Genomic DNA, 9465 nt, shown 5'->3' on the forward strand with positions numbered 1-9465 from the left:
TACAACCAACTAATTGCAGCAATAGTGCAAAAATGGAAGAGGCAAGTGGAAAGGGGGAGAAAGAAACTTGCCTGTCGGCATTAAAGAACATAATTGGTTAACAAAAATTGTGATAAAGAAAATAAGTATACCAGTTTCATTTAAGGACCAAAAAAATAACCGCTGTGTCATATTAAGAAATAGCTTGTAAAGTAGTTGGGAAGAGATTTTTGATGTACTGATACACAAAATGACGGCGTATTCAAGTGCTTTTCATTTTTAATTATTATACAAAATTCTTGCAACCAATAATGATTTATATATATATATATTACAGTACCAGTCAAACATTTGGACACACCGTTTTACTATTTTCTACATTGTAGAATAACAGTGAAGACATCAACTATGAATTAACACATATGGAATCATGTAGTAACCAAAAAAGTGGTAAACAAATCAAAATAGGTTTGAGATTCTTCAAAGTAGCCATCCTTTGCCTTGATGACATCTTTCCACACTCTTTGCATTCTCTCAACCAGCTTCATGAGGGAGTCACCTGGAATGCATTTCAATTAACAGGTGTACCTTGTTAAAAGTTAATTTGTGGAATGTCTTTCCTTCTTAATGCGTTTGAGCCAATCAGTTGTGTTATGACAAGGTAGGGGTGGTATACAGAAGATAGCCCTATTTGGTAAAATACCAAGTCCATATTATGGCAAGAACAGCTTGAATAAGCAAAGAGAAATGACAGTCCATCATTACTTTAAGACATGAAGGTTAGTCAATCCGGAAAATTTCAAAAACTTTGAATGTTTCTTCAAGTGCAGTAGCAAAAACCATCAAGCGCTATGATGAAACTTGCTCTCATGAGGACTGCCACAGGAAAGGAAGACCCAGAGTTACCTCTGCTGCAGAGGATAAGTTCATTAGAGTTACCAGCCTCAGAAATTGCAGTCCAAATAAATGCTTCAGAGTTCATGTAACAGACACATCTCAACATCAACTGTTCAGAGGAGGCTGCATGAATCAGGCCTTCATGGTCAATTGCTGCAAATAAACCACTACTAAAGGACACCAATAAGAAGAAGAGACTTGCTTGGACCAAGAAACACGAGCGACGGACATTAGACCGGTGGACATCTGTCCTTTGGTCTGGAAAATAGAAATCCAAACTTTCTGATGTTCAGAGATAGATGGGAGGGGTTGAGTGGAGTTGAAGGGCGGGCCTAAAAATAACAAGATAACTCATGTCAAATATAGTGTCCGTAAAATGTGTAGAGTTTCAGAACGTATGTGAAACAGCACAGTTGGAAAACATATGGCAAATAGAAATCAACATTGGATGGTGTTCAGAGATATATGGGAGGGGTTGAGGGTTGCTGAAGGAAGGGACTAAAAACAAACAAAAGATAACTATTGTAAAATATACTGTGTCCGTAAAATGTATATAGTGTATATATAAGATGGAAGTAGAAACCTAAGTAGTGTTGTCCATTAGTTTAGTTTACTCCAATTAGGGGAGGGATGGTAGGGTTAGGGGAAAATAATAAAATGTAAATATATATATAGATATATCTATATATATGGGGGAAATGATGCAGATAATTACATTGAAAGCCACAATCTGTCTGCAATATTAAAGCTGATCTATATTTGCTGCATTATATAGTCAACAAAGATATATTAGGCTACTTCAATATTCTAACATGCAGACAGAAGTACAGATAGTGGCCCAAATATCCTGTATGTCCTTGTTAAACAATTGAATATGAACTCCTGTTGTTTAGGAATCCAAGTGTGTGTTCTGCTAGACACAGCTGTGACAACTTCCTGAAGCCAGCAGTGCAGGAGTTTGATTAGGCTGAACCGCGGTGCACTGGACTATGGCCTGTCATGTGACCAGGAAAAAGCGGTGAGGGAGGAGTGGCTCATGCCTGTGAGGCAGCCTGGTTTCAAAAAGGATGCAATCACTTTTCAGCCGGGCCAGCATGGTCAAATTCCCTCATTGTCCTGGCCAGTAGGTATCCAAAAAAACTAAGAGCTAAAATGAGCTTACAAATCTGATACTGACTGATGTTTGATCACTCCTCTCAAATAACTAAATTTGTTTAGTTGTCAAATGCCAGAAAATAGAACATAAATTATTTACAAGTTGGATGTAACAAGAAATTCAAGTGAAATTTGTTGTTCTGACTTCAAGCTGAAGCTTTTGTGTGAGTGCTCATATGAGACTTCAAGCTTCCTTTATAACCAAAGCATTTGCCACATTCTTTGCACAGGTAAGGTTTCTCCCCGGAGTGAACACGCTGATGAAGTCTTAAATAGCTTAATGCCATGTAACCTTTCTTGCATACAGGACAATTATATGGTCTCTCCCCTGTGTGAACTCTCATATGCAATATCAATTCCATCTTCTGGTTGAAGGATTTGTCACAGTCTTTGCACTGATAAGGTTTCTCCCCTGTGTGTATCCTTGAATGGATGGTCAAGCTTCCTTTCTGGTTAAACATTTTGCCACATTGTTTGCACTGGTATGGATTATCTCCTGTGTGTACCCTTGTATGTCTGTCCAAGTCGCCTTTCTGGATGAAGCTTTTGTCACATTGTTTGCACAGATAGGATTTCTCTCCTGTGTGTATCTTTGAATGGATGGTCAAGTGTCCCTTACGTGTGAAGCTTTTGTCACATTGTTGACACCGATATGGTTTCTCCACTGCAGCAGAGCAGTCTGGATGAACTGAAAGGGGCTGATCACTGGTTGGTTCTGGTACTATGTCGCCCTCTCCATCAGGATCTGTTTTGATCTCTTCAGTTATGATGATAGGTAGAATACACCTCTCTCCGTCATCCACAGTTTGGTTTTGGTAAAGATGTGAGGGCTGAGGTGGGTCCTCCTGACTGAGTCTGAACTCCTGTTGTTCCTCTTTAATCTGTGTGGGTTCTGGGTCCTCCTGCCCCAGACTGGGGCTCCACTCCTGCTTACAATTAAGTTGCTCAGGGTGAACAGCAGGAGGCAGTACCTGGAAGTCTGGAGGGAAACAATATATCTTAAACAGGTGCACTATGCAGAAATCGCTCAGTCATTTCCTGGTTGCTAAAATTCTAAGTTTGCCTTATTTCAGTTTGTGACAAAACAAGCAAGCATAGTGTAGCGAATCATTATACCATCGAAACTGCTGTGAAATATATTTTCCATAACCAAAAATATTGTATTTTCAGCTTGTGTAAAAAACTGAAAGTAAAAAACTAAATTTAAGAATGGGAAGCAGAGAATTAACACCTATAGAAAATATCTACCACTTCTTAGACTTGCTTTCAATGAGAATGACAGATCTATAACTACATTTCTATGTGAATTTGGTCAGTTGGCCAAAAAATTACATATTCCAGCTTTAATAAAGTATCAGAAATTTAGTTTGGAAGCCCTCTCTGTGCTCAAAAATAAGACCATTTTGTTGACTAGTCTATAATAAACAGCACAGAAAAGACTATAAGGGCACTCCTGATCTGCAAAAAAATGTATTTTATTTCAGAATTAGTTTAAGTTCAGTGTTAAGGTTAATGGTTTGGTTAGGCTCGGTTTTAGATTTTGGTTTGTCGTTTACGGGTCAGGAATATCCTTAAAGCCGCTCCCTCAGCACGTGATTTATACAAAGCAATGTTGGTGAACCAGAGTTTCGTTCGAGGGTGCTTATAGCCAGAGAGGAAGGGTTTTCACACACAGCCACAAAGTCAAAATTGGCTAAGATGTGCTTTTTGATGTTTTCTTTCTTTATTTAACCTTTCTTAAGATTAGGCATAAAGTTAGCAGTGGGGTTAAGTTTAAAATCACATTTTATGAAGATACATGTTAGAAATAGGAGGGATTTATGACTTTGTGGCTGTGGTATCTAGTGACGACCGAGGATGGGAGAGGCTATACAGACAAGCCTGGTGCCCAAAATTGATGACGTATGTCGTGCCGAGAGTTGAGTGGGGATGAACGGATTCGGTTCAGTCAGTCGTCCTCCTCAGCTAGCTAGTTCTATTTTGTAACGGTTCACCAAACAACCTATGCGAAATCACGTGACGTGATTGAGATGCTTGATATCAAAGATGTTTACAGTCACGCCACATCCTTACTGTACCCACGTAACCTGTCGAGAATTATAAACTTGTTTGCCGAAGTTGGGACTTCATTCCATTGTTGATTTTTTTTTATGTCGCAGTTGTACATTTTCGGTGAAAATCACTACAATAAATGTGCTTTAGCTGTCACTCTGGCCTGATATTGGCTAGACTATCTAGATACGTCCCTCTCCCTACTACAGGACAGCAGTGCTCGGCAATCAAGAGTGAAGGACAGACTGCACACATCGACAACATTCACCCTCGAAGCATCGCTCCACAAAAGCCGCGGCACTTGCAGAGCAAGGGGAACAACTCCTTCAAGGTCTCAGAGAGTGACGTCACCGACCCATTTTAAATTGAGAGACGTTTCTTCCCATTAAAACGCGTCTCACTGAAAAATGTCAAGCAATGTCCTGGGGCGTGGCTAACGGAGCGCTCTTTGAAATAAGATCAAGTAACGCAGTATTCCAATGGATCGAGTGTGTCGATACGTTAGCTAATTGGCATATCAGGGTGCTATCCAGATGGTGACCAATACCACAAGTTATTTCTCCCTCGCACATCGAAATATGCATCACTGTCTTTTACACGTTTAAACTAGCGCAATGCTGCTGTGACAACTAGCCCGCATAAACTAGTATCACCAGGACGACTGACTGAACCGAATCCATTCGTCTCCACTCGACTCTCAACTGCGCGACACACGTCATCAATTTGGGAACCAGGCGTGTTCGTATAGCCTCTTCCTTTAAACATATCACAACGTGTCACATGAGCAGGGTTGCCATGCCCGTGGTATTCCCCGAAATTGGGCTACTTGGAAAACGATGTTGCGGGTGAATTGTTCTTGGGCTGCAGGTTTTTTGCCCACTTTTGGCCTACTTTGCACTGCGGTCACCATCGCATTTCTTTAAAAAATAAATATATATATATATACATTTTACTGTGACCGGTTGCTGCTGACTATCAGGCAGTGAGGGGGGCTGTTACTGAATGAGTGATGGGGAGGGGCGGAAGGAGGTGTGACAGCAGCAGGTCTCGAGTGGACATTTGAAATGGCCGTTATGGAATTCCCTCTCCGGGAAAAGTGCACAATAAAAAACTGACATTAAAATGTGGAGAATGGCATATGTTAGACATCAAGTAGAGTACTAATTTCTATGGCTTTGTAGGCTACTGTAGCATTAGATTGACTGTTAAGTCAGTCAGAATAGGCTACAGGTAAAACTAATAATAAACACTGGCTGTTGTTGACAAGCATATTAGTTCATATCCATATTAATATTTTATTCAGTGATTGAAATTATGACCCCTTAGTAGCCTATTCCAGCAGGCTATTGGGCAACAAGCACTTCTTGCCCCAAAATCGCCTTACTATATGTTGAATAAATTAGTCTGTCAATTGGAACTAAGCAAGATGCTAAATCGTTCACTTTACATCTTGCCTATCAAGGGCTATAGGCTACCTGCATCTCGCTAACCAAACCATGACAAAGTTTAATTACAATCATAAACCCAGATGTTAGTCAGTAGCCTATGCCTATTCAAATGACAATCCAATATCGCAAATAGGCCTTTTATAATGGTTTGAAGTCTGGCACAACGGGTTGAGGAGTAACGGATTACATCTAATCCGTAACATGTAAGGGATTACAACAAAACGGTAACTGTAATCCGTTACGTTACCAGTAAATATATTGTAATCGGATACACATACTTTTGAAAAACTAGCTGATTACTTTGAGGATTACTGTTAAATTCAGAAAGTATGTTTGCAGATTTTTTTTTTTTACACTTCTGTTCTCAATGGCATTCAAATCAGCATTGAAAAAAGATGCAAATTTAAGTTTGTTCAACCCAAACAAGTCTGAACAAGTCAGAGACCACTATGATGACACCAAATGGGTTTGATGGATCGCTGGGGAAAAGACAGAATAGGTTTTTGTAGGCTACAGTCCAATCTATGTCTTCCAATGGTGCGACTGCTGTCGGCATCCAAAGATTATCCAACTTGAATAAACACTTGGAGGTCAGGATGACAGCAGAGGTGTAGTCTACGGCGATACGGATATCACTTAGTATTGATATCTACATAGGGCATTGATGTGAATCACACTGCTGCTCTCTCATTTTAGATATCTGCGCCACATCTAAATGTGTATTTGAACCCAATAATGGTTGAATTCAATAAGTTTAAGCTACCTATCAATCATCAGTTATTGTTTTTGAAACCAGTGGACAGCCAGAGAAAAATGTGCTCTTGCAACAGCTATATAGTGCAGATCCAAACCTATGGAATACTAGTGGGGATTTTATTGCTCAATCTAATTCATGCTGGTAAAATAATAATAATCCATAGGCCTACTGGACACATGCTCAAACTTGCACACTTTTGCTAGACTTAAAATTAGCAATCTGTAGTTGCTACATCCATTTTTGGAATTATAAATGATAAATATACAGTACCAGTCAAAAGTTTGGACACACCTCCTCATTCTATTTTTTTTTTACTATTTTCTAAATTGTAGAATTATAGTGAAGACGTCAAAGCTATTAAATAACACATATGGAATCATGTTGTAACCATCAGATGCATCAGATGACCTGGCCTCCACAATCACCAGACCTGATTTGGGATGAGTTGGACCGCAGAGTGAAGGAAAGTGCTCAGCATATGTGGGAACTCCTTCAAGACTGTTGGAAAAGCATTCCAGGTGAAGCTGGTTGAGAGAATGCTAAGCATATGCAAAGCTGTCATCAAGGCAAAGGGTGGCTACTTTGTCTAACACTTTTTTGGTTACTACATGATTCCATATGTTATTTCATAGTTATGTCTTCACTATTATTCTACAACGTGGAAAAATTTAAAAAACCTTGAATGAGTAGGTGTGTACAAACTTTTTGACTGGTCCTGTATATATATATATATATATATATATATATATATATATATCTCAATTGATCAATTGATTCTTGAAGAATAGAACTTATAAATGCCTCATGAGTTTAGTTAAACTGTCACATTCCATGACAACCCAAAATATAAGCTTGTTTTACTCCAATGTTTCTAAAACATTGTAAATGTAAACAAACACTGTAAAGGGGAACCACTACTTCTAGGTCTCAGAGCGAGTGACGTCACCGACTGAAACACTATTAGCGCGCACCACCGCTAACTAGCTAGCCATTTCACATCGGTTACACATATTTCCAAGTCCTATTCTTGAAGATCAAGGTGTATAGCATTTATTGGAATGATTGGAATTCTGAAAGACTTTGGTTTTTAATGTAAATATATAATTTAATCATATTATTATATATAGTAGAAAGTGAATGGTCAGAAGCCGACATAATCAACCCTATAAAGTAAAATTTAACATCCATATATAGCCAGCTATGTAAAATGTAACATTGTTTTATTCTGCAATAGATGTGGCTCAATAGTTAAATAAAGGTTAAATAAAGTAAACATACATTTTTGTCTTTTTATAATGCCTCTTAAGGGGAACGTGACAGAATGTAATCATATAACATTACTGAGTTTGGGTAATCCAAAAGTTAAGTTACGGATTACATTTTGGAAAGGTAACTAGTAACTAATGGATTACATTTAGAAAGTAACCTACCCAACCCCGCTAGCACGTAAGGACACAACTGCCAGAAAATTGCCTAAAGTTCGTCCAAGTGTGTCTTGCGCAGAGATTGTGATGCTCTGTCCAACTTTCATCACTCAAACTCTTCTGTCGGATTTATGTATAGTTATACACATTCGCAAATGGGATTGATATACAATCATAGCAGTCAAACGAGTTAAATCGACATCCGTTGATGGAAAATTATCTGGCGAGTTTAATAAGGGCGATATGTCTTTCCTCTTGCGACATGTTAAAATTCCTCGATTACATCACGTTGGCTCGCAATAATAATTATTTTCATGGGAAACGCATTTAGATTCTTACGTCGTGACGCGAATTTTCCTTCTTAATTCGCTCGATAACGTTATGGAAAAGGGTTTACTGGATAAACGTGGCAAATCTTTTACTGCAACCCCCCAAATTGGGGCTAGTTTTCAGGCCTTGTGGTAGGTTTTGAGTAGTCATTGTCTAGAAATGTTAGCTAGACCTGGCAACCCTGCACACGAATGACTCCATGATAAAATAACGGTTAAAAAAAATCGAAAATAAACATGAATCTAGTCAAATCTCGTTTCAACAACAGAATGTTGTACGAACCTGCTCTGTGTAACTTTATCTCTGGTTTGCTAACCAAATCCAACAGCCTGCGTAAACGCTCGTTCTCCTCCGCTGAACGGCAGATTTCTTCCTGATACTCTGCTACGGTCTTCTCCACGGCTCCGAATATCTCCACAGCAGCCGCTGACAAACGCTCAGTGACAAACACATTCAACATCTGTAGTTTTGACATATTAGCAATGGTTATGAAAGTAGCTTTTCGCTTTATCAAAGAAATGTTGGTTGAATCCTCTATCACTGATTCTGCTTAGCGTTCTTCGTCTTCTTCTTCGATGAGGTTTAACGGCAGTTGGCATCCAATAAATGTTGCATTACCGCCACCAACTAGACTGGGGTATAAATCCTTTATACTTTACATGAAAAGGGTAAAATATGGTACCATCTAACCCTACACTCATTACAACACCACCACCCTATTCCACTATTTAAACCTATGTAGTCCTACCTCAGGCCAACATCCTGGAAGGAAGGGACATTAGTTTAGTGGCTGGTAGCAACCTTTGGACAATAATGGACCAGTAGAGGCTCCTCAGAGGAGGAAGGGGAGGACCATCATCCTCAGTGAATTTTATACAAATTAAAATAGTAAAACATTAAAAGTGATCATTTTTATATAAAACTATACTAAATATATTCACATCACCAAATCATGTATTAAAAGACACTTGCATTGAAGGTCTACAGTAGCCTCAACAGTACTCTGTTGGGTATCACCACAGCTAGCCCCCGTCCTCCTCAGGGTACATTGACTTCAATACAAAACCGAGGAGGCTCATGGTTGTCAACCCCTTCCATAGACTTACAGAGTAATTATGACAACTTCTGGAGGATGTCCACCAACCTATCAGAGCTCTTGCAGCATAAACTGACATGTTGTCCACCCAATCAAAGGATCAGATAATTAATCTAGTACTGAAAGCATAAATTACAGCTCGCTTGCACTGCAGTACATAATGTGGTGAGTAGTTCAGTCAAAGAGAGAGAAAGACAATTGTTGAACAGTTTTGATCAATTTAATTTCTTCCAAAATTAAGGAGAAGCAAGAGGGAGACTGTAATTTCCGTTGTTTGACTTGCTTAGCTAGCAAATGCAGCAAGCTAGTTTAGCCTACTCAAACAGA

General features: G+C 39.0%; 1 protein-coding gene across 1 annotated transcript; it reads right to left on the reverse strand.

The window, feature by feature from the left end:
- Window positions 1-240: 240 nt before the first annotated feature.
- Window positions 241-8831, reverse strand: LOC135542763 (zinc finger protein 32-like). The gene is made up of 2 exons (XM_064969944.1): window positions 8325-8831; window positions 241-3010 (listed from the first exon to the last, which is right to left on the reverse strand). The coding sequence occupies exons 1-2, from the start codon at window positions 8515-8517 to the stop codon at window positions 2178-2180; spliced, it is 1026 nt and encodes a 341-aa protein (XP_064826016.1). The 5' UTR covers window positions 8518-8831; the 3' UTR covers window positions 241-2177.
- Between the last annotated feature and the right edge of the window lie 634 nt (window positions 8832-9465).

This window comes from Oncorhynchus masou, chromosome 6 (genome assembly GCF_036934945.1).
Source record: "Oncorhynchus masou masou isolate Uvic2021 chromosome 6, UVic_Omas_1.1, whole genome shotgun sequence".
NCBI classification, from domain to species: Eukaryota; Metazoa; Chordata; class Actinopteri; order Salmoniformes; family Salmonidae; genus Oncorhynchus; species Oncorhynchus masou.